General features: G+C 43.9%; 1 protein-coding gene across 1 annotated transcript in view; it reads right to left on the minus strand.

Annotated features, from left to right (window-relative positions):
- Positions 1–1,985: 1,985 nt before the first annotated feature.
- ST8SIA5 (ST8 alpha-N-acetyl-neuraminide alpha-2,8-sialyltransferase 5) overlaps positions 1,986–18,146 on the minus strand; it is a 50,037-nt gene continuing 33,876 nt past the window's right edge. Inside the window, exons 5-7 of the mRNA XM_014525282.2 lie at positions 16,960–17,072; positions 13,586–13,678; positions 1,986–12,341 (exon numbers count right to left, since the gene is read on the minus strand). Coding sequence (XP_014380768.1) covers positions 11,873–12,341; positions 13,586–13,678; positions 16,960–17,072 — 675 coding nt within the window. The 3' untranslated portion in view covers positions 1,986–11,872. The remainder of the gene's footprint in view (positions 12,342–13,585; positions 13,679–16,959; positions 17,073–18,146) is intronic.

Below are 18,146 nucleotides of genomic sequence, written 5' to 3' on the forward strand. Positions count from 1 at the left end.
ACTATTACTCAAAGGAGAAAGCGAACCATCACTGAAAGACATAAAGACAGTGATGATGTAAAATGTCTCTGTTGCTTCAGTCTTCACAAAAGAAAGTAAACTGCCAGCAGATGACTAGCAAAATGAGCATAGACAAAGAAGGCGGAGGGATGTAGAGCATGGTAAGGAATGAGGGATGTAGAGCATGGTAAGGAATGCACCAGAACACTTTCCATTAATTTGAATGAATTGAAGTCAGTAGGACCTGAAAGCACCCATCCCAGGGCGCTAAAGGAACCAGCTGAAGAAACGATGCCATCGCTGGTAATAAGATTTGCAAATACCTTGATGATGTGTGAGACCCCCAGAGGGTACCTGTAATATCTGTGCACCTGTCTTTATAAAGAGAAAATAAGAAAACAGAGAAAATGATAGACCGACTTGGGCTGTTTCTAGAGTAAATTATATAGTAAAGTGGTAAATACCTGGAGGCGGAACAAGTGATCACTAGCAGCCAATAAGACGAAAAATCATGTTGAATCAGTCTGATTTCCTTCTTTGACAGGGTGACTAGTTCGGTGGATGAGGGGAATATGGTGGACATGTAGCTGAGCTTTAGTTAAATGCTTCTCGGAAGGAAGATGGAGAAATGTGGACGAGTTCACATTACCATGGTATAGACACGATTGGTTGAATAGCAGCAAGGAAAAAGCAACTCATAATGGATCAGTGCTGCTAGGTCTTAGCTCAGGGGCGGGCAATTATTTTGGGCAGAGGGTCACTTACTGAGTTTTGGCAAGCCATTGAGGGACGCATGACAGGCAGCCAGGGGCAGATTAATATTTATTTTCTAAATTTTTTAGGGGTCCCGCAGGCCAGATGCAATGGCCTGATGGGCCGCATCTGGCCTGCGGGCCACATTTTGCCTGCCCCTGTCTTAGCTGGAGTATTAGGTCCAGTTTGGGGCACTATGTTATAAGAAGGATATAGAGAACCTGAAGAGGATGTGAAGGTGGGTAACAAAGATGATAAAGAAGATTCAGGCCGAGACATGTTGGTAGTTTTCAAATATCTGAAAGGCTGCTATAAAAAGACGAAAACATTGTTCTCCCTTGGAACAGGGACACAAGGCAGCAGGTCTCTACTGCAAAACAGATTTAAATCCAAACTCAGGGAAAACTTCCCAGATGTTGGAACAGTAAGACAGCGGCATACACTAGCTAGGAAAGCTGTGGGATCTCCTTCACTGAAGGCTTTCAAATTTCAAGAAAGTGGAGGAGCATCTGCTTTGGCATACCCAATCCTGCATCTCTGCAGGTAGCTGGATTAGATGACCTGCAGGTCCCCATCCACCTCTCTATACAGAGGGTGCCTATAAAATCTGTACACCAAAGTAGCTAATTTTAGAGCATAAGGCAAAATCCCTTTATTTGCACAAATAGCTGCATTAAGAGCAGCTGCAGAACACCCTGAAAAGAAAGCTGGTTTGGGGAGTTGGTTTGTTTGGGGGGTTTGGCGACAGAGCAACCAGAAGGAATGAATCCCAATTCCAGAAGCAAATCTCAAACAAGAGAGCAGTAGAGACAACAGCCCTTTTCAGACAGAAATGATGTTGCTCATAATTTGATGGGAGGTGCCAGGGTACTACATGCACAGAACCATCACAGATACACAGATAAAGGAGGAAGATGTGGGGAGGGGGTAGATCGCAAAGGTTTTTGAGAGGTTATTTATTTCAGGACTGCTGGGAGCAACCCTTTGCATTACGTTGTCTTGTCTAGGTGTGCTCAAGGCTCCAATCCAGAACTTACCATTCAGCATTTAATGGTGACGCTATTGAATCTCCCGCTGATTTAAATGCCTGTCTCCATTTATCCAAGCCAGCTTATCCCAGCTGATGGTCTGGCTAAGTTCAAAGACCATGGACTGAAAAAGATACGTGTTAATATGGAATCACAAAAAAAAATGGCACAAAGTGCTTTTAAAATGAAACTATTAGACTGGTTTATTGGACTGAGTTAAGTTGTCTTTCAAACACAGTGACACAGACCAAAAAAAGTACCCTGATTACTGTTTTAGTTATGGCTTACATCAATTGATAGGCTTTCTATCACAATTGGAGTACAGCTACAAAAACAATAAGCAAAAATTACAAGGTGGAAGATTTTAGTAAACCAAGAATCCATGAACATGAGGTTGTTAACAAGTAGGCATAAATCAAGTTGATTTTTCCCCCACCTAAACATGACAGAAAACAGGAACACAGTTTATTTTAATAGTAGCCCACGTCCATTAGCTTGAAGACACAGACATTTGTTCCAATGGATTGGAATATTTGTTTCTATCAGATGACAATGGAGGACATTGAACCAGCATTTTTCCCTCTCTCTTTTCCTTTGTGTGAAGGTCTCTATCAAACACAGTACAATTTCACTTAGCTGAAGGCTGACATCTGATAAAAGACCTTACTACGTTTTGCAAGACGTAGACCCTAAGCAAAGAAATGAAGGTCACCACCGGTAGCAAGCAGTTTTCCTTGCAAGGTTCAGTCACAGGGTCTCCGGTGTGCATCACTTCTACAGCATCCGGTGATGCAACCAACAGGACTAGCTTGGTCCTGGGTGTTCCTTACCAATAATGTTGGTATTAATTATGGTATATACAAACTTTATGGGGCAGTGGAGAGACTTCAATGCCTTGATTCCCCTCAGGAGTTCAAGAGGATGCCAGTTTTTAGATCCATCCAACATGTTATCTGGTTATCCGTTGCATGAACTTGTAACCATGTTGTGCACTAACTTGTTACAGTAACTGGGGGTGTTAAAAGGATGCACATCAGCTCACCAAACTGAACATGGAGAACATGTATGGCTTTCTAAAGGGAACTCAGACATATCAGTAGCATAGTCATTTATTTACAAGCTTCCAGCCCCATGCATACATTCAAGGCAGGTTTTTGTACTGTCCAAAGTTTCCCAGTAAGGCTCGCGCCTGCATCCCAAATGTACCCCACATACGCAGGGCAGTCTATGGGATTTTGATGTACGCAAGGCATGAAATGTCAGACCCCTGCACTGTCATACCAGCGCACAGTCGGCTCTCCCCTCGGGTTGCTGGAAAGGACTTCCCTAACTACAGCTGCTGTTGATTTTCCAATACCATGCAAATGACACGCTTACGCCGAATTGCCCATTCCCATTACAAGGATCACAGCATAATACTGAAGTGGTTTTTCCAGTGATATGTTATCCATTCATCTATAACTTTAACTGAGAGCTGTGAGGCCCTATTGCTGCCCCACAGAAGCCAACTGCAAACCTCCTGAGGACTTTAAAGGAGGGAGATTGCACCCTTGTCCCAAAGCCATTAGAACAGGTTTGCTCAATCCTCAACCCGTGGGCTAGATTTGGCCCCCAGCACCATATCATCCAGCCCGTAGAGTTTCCCACAGGTCCATGAGGAGCCTCGCAGGTCATTGCCCTGTGTACTAAATTGGGAGCGCAGCGTGGCAAACCTCGTACATAGGGATGAGCCGAGGTGACGCGGGACCCACCAGAGCCAAATCTCAGCATGCAAGACCAGGCAGGGGTGGCAGGAGGCTTTGGGGCCTGATCCCAGTGGGCAGAGGTGGTGCAGGACTCCAGGGCCCAAATCTAGCATGCGGAGGCCGAATCAGCCCGCACCCCTCATCTGGCCCACGGGGCTGAAAGGTTGAGCACCCCGCCTTAGAATCACCAAGGAATGCCACCCAGATCCAAGGAAATGGCCCTTTCCTCAAGGCGTGTGATTCCTACATGCACCCAATCAGGTAGGGAAGCCTGATTAGTATTTACATTGCCTGCGATTTTATATGGCAATTTGCGCTATCTCCATGAAATGCTTTGCATAGATGGCTTGGAAATATGATGCTTCCCAGAGATGAAGGTGCAGGAATCTGGAGGAGAAAGGGAGATACGCAAAGTTTCTGTCCCCAGGTAAGATTTGCTTCTTGTCTGCACACACACAATTAAAAACACTGTAATGCTACTATCCAATATTTACAATCTATACAACTGGCTGAGAAATGATAAGCTGCTTGCACCATTGCAATCAGGGCTCAGTCCCCATAATCCCATCCCCTTGACTCCGTAAGTGATTGGGCTATGGATCTGGCCTGTGGCATATAGATGCCTACTAATGCCCACTGTGGCCTGGACTTTTATTCCAAAGTCAAGCCAAGCTCCTAGTGACTCCCACGTTCCAAGGGGAGTTTGGGCAGAATAAGGGCTGCAGAATTTTGTAAGGGTTTCCCTTTTAATTCACATGCAAAAGTCCCAGAGCTCTCTGCGCAATGAGATGTAAGCCAGGTGAACAGCAGGGTTATCCTCAGGGTTGTATCATTTTGGAAATTCAGGGTTCCGATTGCAAAGGTCTATGCCACAAAAGGCCCAGAGAAGAAGCAAGTCCCCTAGCCGCTTGTTCCAGCAGTGTTTGTTCAGGAACCCCCTCACACACCGACTCCAGAAAGCACTGACCCATTGCGCACAGCATAACATCTAACAGGAAGGACCGCTCTATCTCTGTGCTGTGTTACAAACAGAAGCCACAGTCCCTGTTGATTTAACAAACCACCCATTCAGTGTAAATTATTCGTGGCACAATGCATCTCTCCAGTTGGGTTTCTCTGCCCCTCTTTCACATCACTCAATCACTCTGGGTGAATGATCTCTCTGTGCATGGGGGCTGTCTACGTCAAACTTGCATCTTCCCGTACAAGCACCATGCAGCAACTATGCAGTTGTTATTGCAGCTTCCAAAATGTAGTGCCCCTGCAACAGTCATCACTACAACCTGCTACCCTCTCCCTAGGGTTTCTTCAGTGAAGCTCATGGGCTTACTTGCCATGTCCTGAAGCCTACCCTAGGTAACTCCCAGGTACTGACATGTGGTGGAGCCTCCAAGGAGCATCTTGGAGCCCAGGGATGAGAGACCCGTAGGCAGTGTGAGTTGACTTTACCACGCACCAGTGGAATCACAAAGGATATGCTGCAGTACACAACAGAGGATTTACCCTGGTGTTGATCTATCACATTTGATCAACACCAGGGTTTGAACATGAGACCGACAGAGCTGAAAGCAAGAGACTACACTGCTTATCCTGAAATGACTGACACCCTTAGCTGGACCAGCCACTAAAGAAGGAGCAGTCCCATCGACCCTTCCCTCCCTCAATCCTGCACTGCCATCCAGTGTAAGCCCATGTGTCCCATGCCCAATTACCACTGTTATGTTGTAATGTTAACCTAATACCGCCTCCCTCAGAATTTCACGTGAATAATATCTGGACCCAGCAAATAACTGCTAATATTATCATTTCCTCTGCCCCTCTCCCAGCTATTCCCATGCTCAGCAAGGTGGCTAAGAGTCAACGTTAACCTCCCAGAGTGATGCTAAATTGCTGAGCAAGTTCCTGCTATGACAAGTCAGATGTTTTTATTGCAGCCTTTTCCGTGTGAAATGTCAGTAGTTTAAAATGGAAAAGGATCCCCTTTATGCAGGTAGCATCTACACACATGCTCCGGGATGAGGGGGGCACTTTAATTAGAGCGGCTCTGAGAGCTGCTCTAATTAAAGGGCCCGCAGCGTCACGTGTGTTCAGTGCTCTGCACTTCAAGATCGTGGCGGAGGCACTTGAACTAAAGCTCGTTCAAGAAGCTTTAGTTAAAGCATCCCTGCCATCATTTTGAAGCACAGGGATGCTGAATAGAGGTGACATGGAGGCTACTGGAGCATGTTGATTAACACGCTCCAGCAAACTTGATTAATTGAGTCTGTTCCAATGTGTGCTAATTAGCACGCGTTGGACCAAACATCTGGCAGGGGTATAGGAGCCCTTGGTGGGCAACTCGCCAGCAGCTGACTTCTTCATTTACAGCCATTGAGGGTCAGCCAGATATACCAGGTGTAAAAGGACATTTAAACAGAGGGTCCTTTAAGAGTGGCTATTTTTGTTGTTTTCACTGGACGTGGGGGAGCCAGATACCATCAATTATCGTGAATTTCCTGGTTTTCTGAAGCTTAACACTGATTAAAGTGGGAAACAAAATAAAGACTGAAGAGCAATGGTGTGGCTTTCCTAACAGTCTTTTAGCCCTTTTTGTCCTCTTGTCTAAATGGCAACATTAGGCAGGGCTGCTGCGCCATAAATCAGGGGTGGGCAAAATTGCAGCCGACTTCATTTCCCAGCAGCCCCTGCGGCAGCAGCTCCTCCTGGGTTAGGTTTAGGGTTAGATCCACTGCCCACACGCCCCTGTGACAAGCGTGGGTTTCATGGGCCGGGTGTGCAGGGAATGGACCGTGGCTCTGCCCCAGCTCCGGCCCTGGGCTGTCACCGCCCCAAGATCACAGCCCCAGAGCAGCCCCTGGCCGGTGGAGACCCCAGGATTGTGGGGCTCCAACAGCAATGGGCCAGGGCTGGGGCAAAGCCCTGGTTCTGCAGCCGTATGATCCTGGGGTCTCCACGCAGACCAGCCGCGAGCTGCATGGGCAGGGGCTGCTAGGAAATGGAGTCCGACCACAGGCCAGATCTGCCATTTTACCCACCCTGCCATAAACTCTGGCTGGTTTGAACACTGAACAACCCATTCTGCAGCTTCATTTCACAAGCAATGAGCACTGTGCATTAGAAGAGGCGCATTCCCTTCTGTGACATTTATGTATTGCACACAGAGAACAATACGGCCTTCTCAGACCTAGTTCCTGAAAGCTGCTCCATACTGCCAGAGTCCTGCAACTGTGACCCCTTGACGTTGTTTTCTGCAGGTAGTTGTCTGGGGTTTGGGGGCCTGGTGCAAGACCTGAGCCCAGGACAAAGAAATACCATTCAGGGCATTTTCAAAATGCCAAGAACTTTTCTTAAGTCCCTTTTCCAGCAATAATCTGAAAAATGAACAAGATAAGTAACAATAAACTCTCAAGGAAACAGCATATATTTCACATCATAGACTAACCACATATGATACAATTATTTAAAAATATATATATGGGTTCCATATGCTATCATATATCTCTAAGTCCACCCATTTATGTACACCAACACGAAAAGCTTGAGAAGCATAGGTTTGGGGCCAGGTTCCACAGTCCCTACACAAATCAACCACCCATTTCCTTCAACACAAGTTTTTGCCTGGATGAACACTGCTGGTCTGGGCCTTTTATGTTAGTTGGAAGCATCATGCATATTAATTCTTAAATCACTAAAAAAATAGAATAATTAGAGAATCATCACCAAACACGGCAAAACTGTACTTCTTACAGTATACCACTGTTTTAGGTACATTATTCATTCATGTGAAATGACCAAAGGGAAGGAAGATCCGTTATCCAAGAGTCAAGTTTCTGTCCTAAAAACCCAAGTGAATTGAAATTGAGATTGAAAAAGGAGAATTGCACCATTATCTTCCTACTTGCAGGTACCTTTCCAGTGCTTTCCTTCTTTTACTAGTGTCTTTCACAATATGTCAGGCTCCTAATCACTGTTCACTTCATTCAGAACAAAATACCCTCCACCACAGAGATACCCAGTAGTGTAACTGAGGAGGGGTGACAGGAGCAGCACCCGCAGGCACTGCTTTTACGGGGAGGTGGAAAAGCAGCCATTATCCCAGTGGTGGCTGACAATCCAGACACAATCAGGATAGGAGCCGGCACTGCCCTGGGCGCGCAGCTGTGCTGCTGCACCTCTGGAGATACCCACAGCACAGCAATACTGAGCCAAATCCTGAACTCCTTTGCTCACACTTTGCTCAGAAAGAATGACTGAATCCTAGTAAGGGCTTCAGGATCGTTCCCATTATTATAAAGCTTAATGCATAACGAGAGGCGTTGTTTTCTAGTGGGCTAGACAAGGGCTGGGCCACCAGTGCTAACCCCAGCTCTCACACAGACTCACCCCTTGGCCTCAGGCAATTCATCTACTTGACTCTTGCCTTGGTTTCTTGAGCTCTAATAAGAGGGCATGACAATCTGTGTATCGGGAAGATTAGTTGATTGGTGTTTGCTGGATACTGTCAGGATGACCAATGTTATGCATGTTCTAATGATGCTACCTGCTGTTACGTAACACTTTTCATCCTAGATCGCAAAGTATCTTGTAGACAGTAGCTGACCAATGTCATCTCCATTTCACAGCTGGACAAACCAAGGCCCAGACATTCAATCCCATTTAATTCAATCCAATTTAATCCCATTTAGACCAGCCATCTATAGCAAAAATGGGAATAGAACTCAGACCCTTTCCACTCCCATCCTGACCTCCAAGTCACTGGATTACATTGCACTTTTCATCATCAAAGCCCTTTAGACATCATTTTACACATCAAAGACACATGTTTCTTTTATATGCAAAATCAAGGCAACTCATACCATGCACTCAGACATCCATCAATTTGCACTCACTGTGCTTAGAATTTGATGCTTATTATTTACAAAGAAATGCCCACTAAAAAGTAATACACCTCCCTGGCAGCAAGAAACACAGGACCCCCAAATACAGGCATCTTGCCCGATTCCAGCTATTCTTCTCCTATTTGACTTCTGAAATCTATACTCTATTACTCTCATGTCACTAGACTGTGACCTTAAATCTTATCGCATTTCCTATTCCAAAGACAGAGAACTATAGTAGTAACTCCAGTCCCCTTCTGGTCACTGCTAGTCAATAGTGACTTTTTAAATAATATCTGCTGTATTTTATTTCCTTTTAATCCTTATGTTTTGTGTGTAGAGTAAGCCATTTTGATAGCTGCAGGGATGGGAAAGGGGCTTCGAAACAGAATGCCTTCAAGCTGAATGGGAGGCAGACAACATCTTGTGAGCTTATTAGATCTCTGTAAACTAAAAACCCTAAACTCTGGCTCAGACTTCAACTTTACCCCAAAACTAATCATCACATATAATGCACGTACATTTACACAGCACTCCACAGAATCAAAGATAAACTGGGCTGTAAAGGACCTCAGAGACCCTCTAGTCCAACCCCCAGGGAGACTCATCTCTGTCTAAGCCACCCTAGACAAACAAACATTCGTATAACCTGCATTTAAAAACTCCCAATCCATACACCAATTAAGACATTTTCCTTGATAAAAGCCCTTGAAATCTAAGTTAGACAAGACAAAACACTGGACAGCACATCAAGCACGGAAAGACGTGAAGATGACGAAGAGAGAGAACTGTCGGGGAAGAGGGCAAGACTGCCCCAGCTGAAGGAGGCATGAAGCAGAGGAAGTTATAAAGATGCAGGCAGCCATGGGAAATGCATGGGAAGAGGATGATGGAGTAGGAGAAATGAGAGCAAAGAGACAAGGTCATGTAGCGCTGCGTAGATGACTGGACGTGATACAGTAAGAGCTGGGGAACCATAGTGGGGTCCTAGGGAAAAGGTCAATAGGATCAGAAGCAAGACCAAGTAAGGTGTTAGCAGCACTTTTGTTTGTCCAGGCCAAAAGGGAGAGGGGAAAAGTCAGGGAAAATCGACAGGAACCTGTTGCAATAGCCAGGTGAGTGAGAACCAGCAAGTAGGTTATTAATGGCACGGTTGCTGATATTCATGGAGCAAAATTTACAGGATTTGATGAGCCTGAATAAAAGCAAACAGACAGTGAAAAACAACCCAATGATTGTGAGCAACACCAATGATTGTAAAGCAACGCCAACGATTGTGAGCCCAATAGACAGGAAGGACAGTACATGTGACTATGGAGATAAAGAATTAGGGCCAAAAACTGCTACTACTGAAATCAATAAAGTTTGTCTCTGACATCAGCTGGGTCGTTAGAAGTGGACACTGGGATAACAGGAGTTGAGAAGGGCTAGAAATTAAGTTGATGGCACCTTTAGAAATAGGATAAACAGCTGGAAGGAGACAGGTTAATGGTTAAAGCCAGGCACGCAGAAGAAAGCTCTCAAATAAAGGAATAAGGGAGGGAGTGGTGGGATAGGTTGCGGAAAGGGCAGAACTTGTCCGACCTGGGTGAGTGCTGCTTTTGAGGAAGATGGCTAAGGAAACCTTTTCTGGATCCAACCTCCACACACTCAGCCTGTCTCTAAAAGGAGGCCTCTTCCACGTAGGCCAGAAAAGGTGTAGCTAAATCAGTATGGCAACAGTTTACAAAGATAGGGTGCCTGCAAAAATAGTAAACTATTCAGCTGTAAGTTTTGATAGTCCTGGGGAAAGGCATGATCCCAGGCACTATCCTCTACCCTTAACAGACCCATAATCACTATACAAAAGTATACTCTGCCAGAGGATTTACTTTAGGTTAAAGGCTTGTCTGCACTTCAAAATGTTGCTTTTTCAATTACAACGGCATACTAAAAGCAGCAAACTCCATCTTAGTGTGGACACGATTATGCCAGCATGAGAATACATATACCAGTATCGTTTATACCAGTTTCAGAACCAAAATAAATATAATTATTAATATATTATATCATATAACATATTAATATTATTCTAAATATGATGATACACAATGCCTTTGTAACCAGGAAAATCGCATCTACATTAGAGCTTTTACCAAATTAACTATGGAAGCAAAACAATCCCCCTGGCACAACTGACACACTCACACTGGTTAATCTTCTAAGTCTAAACTAGCCTTAAATAGGATAACAATTGTAAGGATGCCCTCAGCATAAAGCAGTGTCTAATTAAGACACCTGAGGTCCTTAAGTACATCATTTTCATGTTCATCAAACTAAGTTTTCCCATTGTGTCCTAACATCATTCCCCCACCCATGAGCACCTCCCAGGAGGTACTTACATTTATGACATAACTAGACAACTTACACGACAGCACATCACAGTTCTGGTACTTCATCAAAATCAACAAAATATTCAGAATAGCCTTATTCGCTCCTGTGCTCTGTGTCATTTGAATCCCAAAACATCAATTCTGCCCAAATCATGCAGAATCGTCTTGATGGCTCAACAGAGCGATACAAGTGCCATTCAGCTTGAAAACGATCTGGCAGGATTCAGAGGGGACAATGCATTCCTGTGCTTGGAAACAATGTCTGAAGGCCAGAGCTGGTGACTGCCGAAGAAGACATACATAGACATTGTTAGCCTTTTTGGCTGGAAGGAAGTATTACATCTATGAGAAAGACAGATGCATTTGGAGAAGAGAAGGAGACTTGATGGGGGGAGGCACAGGGAAGAAAAATCTGTGGTGCTCTTACTGATTCAGTAAGACTTGATATTGATAGTTAGCGTCGCTGGGAACTAGAGTTTAGCCCCCCGCTGCATCTTGCCTGAATTCTTCTCAAACGACCGTCTTGGCTGTATCACATCTAGCAGATGCGTTTCGCCAGTACGGTGTGACATGACGGAATAAAGATCACAGCTTATATATTTGCCCTTTGAACTACACGGATACATAAAGAACTTCCTTTTAAAATCTGAATGCATGAGAACCACTGTTGCAATAAAACTGCCGATGTCCAGTGGTGTCTGCTTCAGAAGCATCTGTGTAATGCCATCCACCGTGTGCTAAAATCCTCCTCAACCAGTGAGTTCAGTTGGGTGCTTTTCCTGAAAGTGAAATGACACCTACACTGATGTGCTTTGTGGATCTCTAAAACCTATTAGAAATGTGCTTCTTACTTGATTTGATTTCTAGGGCAGGGCATATCGTGTGACACAAGAGTTTTGCTTTACCCGAATCAAAGTGAACCCTACTCAGCTAGCAGGAAAGATGCTGCTATCCCAGCTCCTATGGAACGCAATGCCTTGAGAAATTTGTATCAAACAATTATTGCATAATCTCATGATGTAAGAAAACTCTTCTACACTAAACACAGACAGTAAGTTCCTGTTGCACTTTTACACCAGAGGAAAAAGACACAACCATCAACAGCAGCTGCAGGTCCCCGTGTGAACCCGCAGGATACCTTTGCTGTGCATGTGAAGGAAGTTGAAGATTTCTGATGGCATAGCATGGAAGCCAGGGCGAGGTTTGACATTGTCATAATAGTGATGAGTTATAAAAATCCCTGAGGGGTTCATGGGGAAAGCCCAAAAGCCAAACAGGTGGACCTCTTCACACAGCTCCAGGGCAGCAGTCACCAGAATCAGCCCTGTGCTAACACGCTTGGCCCGCACCCCTTGACCGAGCCAGTACCGCGAGACGTTGATGAGATACTGCGGGTGGAAGTAGTAAACAGCTTGCTGAGATTCAAAATCATCCAGGACGTATTTGACCCGGATAGAGACATCCGTGTTGCGCGTGTTGTAGAAAGCGGGCAGCAACACCGATGCGTTTTCATAAACCTGGAGCACGTCGTAGAAGGGTTTGCGCCATTTCTCCAGTTTATGGAACCTGCAGGTACAAGGAGGCAAATGACAATCAAATGGGCACAACTAAACAAACCAGCAAGAAACTCTTATGCTGATGGGGAAATTTTGCATGACTCATTCCCGATTTTTCAGTAGAGCTGGTTGCAAAAAATTCCGTCGACATTTTGTTCCAGTGAAAGATGAAAAATATATTTAGCTCAGCAATTGGGGTACATATTCATATGAAAATTTTGGCATAAAGGGAGAGGAAATTAAAGTTAGGGACATATGGCCCTTGATCAGTAAGTTCACTGGCCTTTGCATGGTCGGTTACATATAATTTTTTTCTTTCAAAATATCAGTATTTTAAGATCTTGAAATTTTTTGATCAGCTATTCCTTAAATAAATGATTAACCCCTATTGGCATAGGGTTATGGAAAATAATGAATAAGCTGCACATCAGAACAGGAAAGTTAATGAAATATCTGAATTCCTAGATCTGACCAAATATATCTGTTATGACCAAATCCCACTCAGATTATTCATGGATGATGACATAATGAAGGAAAAGATTGACTAACTAAAGATTTAACAGTAAGGCCCCTATTGTATGATTAACTTTACACATAGGAACGGTGTCTTTGATTCAACAGGATCATACAAGACTCTGCTTAACTTTATATATATGCTACTGGCCATAATGGGACATATGCAGATGCCTAAGTGACTTGGTGAATGACAGCCAGAATCCCAGCATAGCACAGAATCAGGCCCCTATGTCTAATCTAAACTAGGACTATAATGTGGGTTTAGCAAACTGGCTAATTAATTAGCAAGATTTAGTATCCTTGGACAACCCGTGGCACTCAAACTGAATAGCATAAAAAAGAAGTTTCTTTGTCTACACTAAACACTACATTTTACCTAAAACACATAATTAAGTGTTAGCTTAGTTAATACACTTACTAAACAGGATTTATTCCTGCAGTGTACACATGGCATTTTTGACTAGGAGAGGGCTTCCCTTAAGGTGCTTTCAGTTCATCAACTACCCACTTTTCAGTATTAAAATGCAAGCCCAGGTGCTGCTATTTATCACAGTGCTTAGATACAATAATCAGGAAGTAATTTTTCTTGCAGTTAATTACTATGTGAAGAGTAAAATACATGATTAACAGTGTAGGATTTTTAAACCACTGAAGACAGATTTGTGTGATACTTTTCTGTTTGCTTTGCAAAGATATGGGAGGGAAGTCTAGAGAGGTTTAAAAAAGAAATGACTTGACCTTTCAGTAATTATACTGGGATTGACTGTCACAACATCTGTCTTCACCCCAACATCCACTGTATATTTCTCAGATATAGGAGGCAAGTTGCATCTAAAGGAAAGAAGTAAACAAGTATGTTAAATATTTCATTGCAGCTGTTCAGGACTGCGGTATGAAGTCGTGTTTAAACATTTGTTCCAAGAAGCAAAATTAGAAACATGCTGTGAATTTAGATCCTGACCAAACTGTGCTGATGCTCAAACTGCGTATTGCAGGTAACAAGCTGGTGACGCTAGCAGCTGTCAGAAGAAATATATTTACTCTTTCCTGCTATGGTGAATGTTAACCTCTCTAGTAGCAATGTCCATTGCTCATTGATGATATTTCCCTCTTGATGGCTCATTGATTTGATTTTGATAATATCTTTGTCCAGAAATATGTGGCTAAAATTCCAATAAAAAATCATCTCTAAAGCCATCGAGTTCTTTAGTGTCAACTGTAATGCTATGGGTTATTTATACATTTGGCCCAAAAGCTAAAATTAAATTGTGAAAAAATTCAATGAAGTTACAGGACATACCATGCTTTACTATAAAAAACATCCAATATACCAAATCAGAAAAGCATTACATCTCAGCAGATGGTCATTCAATGGGTAAATGTTTCAAGACTTAGGTCCTCCTAAAAAGCCAGTGATGTTTATACACTGATAGACCAGCTAAATAACGGTTACATACGTTGTATAAAAAATATGAAATCTTCTTACTCCAAGGATATTTTTGTTGTGAAAATGAAAAAAAAAAGCAGTCCCTGCCCAGGCATTTCTTCTCCGCACGTGTCTGATGTGCTTCAGTGCAGTTTGCCAGTTTGGGCAGTAGGCGGAGCTAGGCGACAGCTACTGGCCAGTGCATATTTCCATAAGTGCATAAAATAGACAATTCTTTGTGATAAATATTTGCTTATGCAAGAAGAAAATGTTTTAAATCCCCCTGCCCATAAGTCTTCCTGTCAGTATTAAAATATGCACAGGCCTCAACACGATACCACTGAATTCAGCAGATCTCTTTTGACAGGCGATGCGGCAAAGGCTGAAGTGCTCAATGCCTTTTTTGCCTCAACCCTCATAAGCAAGGTCCGCTCCCAGACTACTGCACCGGGCAGCACAGTTTGAGGAGGAGGTGAGCAGCCAACAGTGGCAAACAAACAGATTAGAAACTGTTTATAAAAGCTGGACGTGTACAAGCTGGACACGATGCATCTGAGGATGCTTAGGGAATTAGTCAGTGTGACTGCACAGCTGCCAGCCATTATCTTTGAAAGCTCATGGTGACTTTCCCAGTGATTGGAAAAGGGCAAATATAGCGCTCATCTTGAAAAAAGGGAAGGAGGATCTGATCAGCCTCAACTCAGTCCCTGGAAAAATCATGGAGCAAGATTCTCTAAGAATCCATTTCTAAGCACGTGGAGGAGAAGATGATTAGGAACAGTCAGCATGGATTCACCATGGGCAGTCACTCCTGACCAACCTGATTGCTTTCTCCGACAATGTGACTCGTTCTGTAGATACAGGGAGAGCAGTGGATGTGATATACCTTGACTTCAGCAAGGCTTTTGATAAGGTCTCCCACTAAGCCTGTGTAAAGCAGTTAGTATTCACTTCAGATTCGGACGATTTGGGGGACAGTGACTCGAATCACTGTCCCTAATTGATTTGGCCAAATCTGATTCGGAGATTTGGCCGCTGCCAAATTGGCCGAATCTCCGAATCAAACAGGTCCCATCCCCCACCTGCTCTCCCAGCCCCATCAATGGCTGCCTCGCCCAGCCCAGCTTCCCAGCTCTTAAAAAAAATAAAATAAAAGCCCCGCACTCACCGGCTCCTGCCAGGTGTGGGGGTGATCCCTGCTGCCCTCCACTGCCCCGTGCTGCATGGGGAGCTCGGCCACAAGCCCCCAGAAGCCCCGAGGGCTGCCGCAGCAGCTGGTGAGTGCCAGGCTTTTTTTTTTTTTTAAAGAACCAGGAGCTGGGGCAGCCGGGGCAGCCATGGAGGGAGCTGGAGGAGTGGGTGGGGTATGAGGGATCATGGCAGAGCCCCCCATGCAGTACAGAGAAGTGGAGGGGCAGGGGGGTTCCCCCCCCCCCCCCGCCGCCTGGCAGCAGCTAGTGACTACGGGTTTTTGTTTTTTTTTTTAAAAGGCAGGATGCTGGGGCTGGGCAGGGCAGCCATTGACAGGGCTGGGAGAGTGGATGGGGGTCAGGCAGCTGGGGGATCAGGCATGGGATGGGGCCTGATGGGGTCCCCCCATGGTCCCCTCTCTCCTCCTCCAGCCCCCTCCCCCCCCTCCGCCCCCTACTTACCGGCATGGAGTCCAGGTCCAGTTCCCTGCGGTGGCGAATGAGGACTGCCCGAATCTCTGAAGCTCTCTGAATCTTTTCTGAATAGATTCGGGGAGCTTCGAATCGATTTGGACCTTTTTATTGGTCTCCCGATTTGATTTGGATTCGGAGATTCAGCCACCGAATTGGGCCGAATCTCCTCCGAATTGAATCAGCACCCGAAGCTTCACACAGCCCTATTATCCACTCACTAAAGTTACTCCAGTTCTCTACCTCATAGCTGTTCTTCTATAGATCCAGTACTTGCTTCAACCAGTGCTAGGAACAGTGTTGAGCAGTATAAATAGGTGGGCATCTACATGTATTCTGGTATGGCCATCCTATTTCTAGAAGGATATACCAAAAGTGGAAAGGCGTCTGAAACACCACAGATATTAATTAGAGGTACACAGGGTCTTCCAGCTGAGGGATGGGGTTACAAACATTGCAACTGTTTTGCTTGGAGAAAGTAATAAAGGTGTTGAACAGTAAAGAAATATCAATAAGGTGCTTCTATTCATTATTTGACCGAGTGTAATAATTAATCTGCTCTTATTTTCACCAGTTTAAATTTGGTATAACTTATTGACTTTAGTTGGAATTAGTCTGGATTTATACCAAGTTCAGAATCTGACCTAATGTATGTATAAAGAAATACCCGATACTTTTTCCAACACACAAACCGAACTGTGGAATTCAGACTCCTCCCTAGCTATTACAGTGAAGATAAAAATATATAGGGATATCGACCTTCAGGACATCAGCCAATTACCAGTCACCTTTTGTTAGGAAAAAAATCACCAGACAAGTATGTTATTTCACAGTTGTCTATTAGGCAAGTTTTTTTCTTCTGAACCATATCGTTCTGGCCACTGACAGAGACAGGGTAGAACATTAGGTGAAATATTGTTTTGATCAAGCCTGGCAAATCCTGCGCTACTAGGTCAGAAAGATGAGATACATGATCCTCCATTTAGTATCATAAAATGTTAAAATTGCTGCATAGGAAAGATTACCGAAATACAAAATCTGCACTGTCGATCTCCCGTCCACATCTGCTGTTCTTCAGAATCCCTCCATTCCCAACTACAGCACATTTCTTAAATTGGGAGCGATAATATGGCATATCCTACAACAAAATGAGAACAAACCAGTTACTCTCCTGAAATATAACTGTGGCGGGTCTCTTTTCTACAACTGTGTCTCCAAAGAGGGTCATACAGATAGGGAATTACCAAGGATATCATCCCCAGCCATTTGTAATCCCATGTTTATTTGAACTGATAAATTCAATGGAGAAAACCCTACCCTTCCATTGATATCAACAACTGATTCTGTAAAGGCCTATTCTCTTAAAGACTTTCTTTCATTTCTGGTTTCCAGATGGGGACATGAACCATAGAATCAATCCATCATAGGCACTTTATTCTGAATTGCTACAAATACTGTGTCTCCACAAATTGACTTCCTGCTTATAAAAGCCAAAAATCTGTACACATAAGCCATGCAACCTAGTTCAGAGTACTCAACAGGTCCACAAACTTCAGAGGAAGGGGAGATATTCTGGATGTTGATCAAAACTGAACTTGAATGCTGGGGTTTGATATTCAACCATCATAAGCTGTCATAAAAGCATTAGGCTTATTATCTAGTACTTGAATTAGGACAATAGCTAGGGGCCCTAATCAAAGATTGTTCTAAGAACTGTACAAAATAACTGAAAAGTAATTCCTGCCCTAAAAAGCTGACAATTTAGACCCTGACCTATAAAAACGTATACAACTTCTTAATGTTATGAATGCTGACTAGTCCCCTTGACAGCAATAAATTATGTGGGTCAATCTTTGCTGGATTGAGGCCTGGGTCACAAGCATCTCTTCTCTCTGCTGAAGGGCAAAAGTCTGCCATCACACATGCATGTAGGTGTTACTGAAGTCAACGGGAGCTATAATCATGTATGCGCAGGCAGATTGGAGCCCTGAGGGTGAGAGAAGCATGCAGTAAAATCTCAACAGAAATGACACCCTATGAATATGTAGAGATGTGCTTAGGTATGCATGAAAATGCTTCTGCCGCCACAGACATATTTTATCAATAATTTCAGACAGAAAAATTCAGATAGAATTGGGATGGGAAATGTATTTCTAAGTGATTATTTATGGTACGCTTTCCATGGGTTCAACAAACCTGAGGCTGAAGAGCG

This window comes from Alligator sinensis, unplaced genomic scaffold, assembly GCF_000455745.1.
Source record: "Alligator sinensis unplaced genomic scaffold, ASM45574v1 scaffold518_2, whole genome shotgun sequence".
In the NCBI taxonomy this organism is placed as follows: Eukaryota; Metazoa; Chordata; order Crocodylia; family Alligatoridae; genus Alligator; species Alligator sinensis.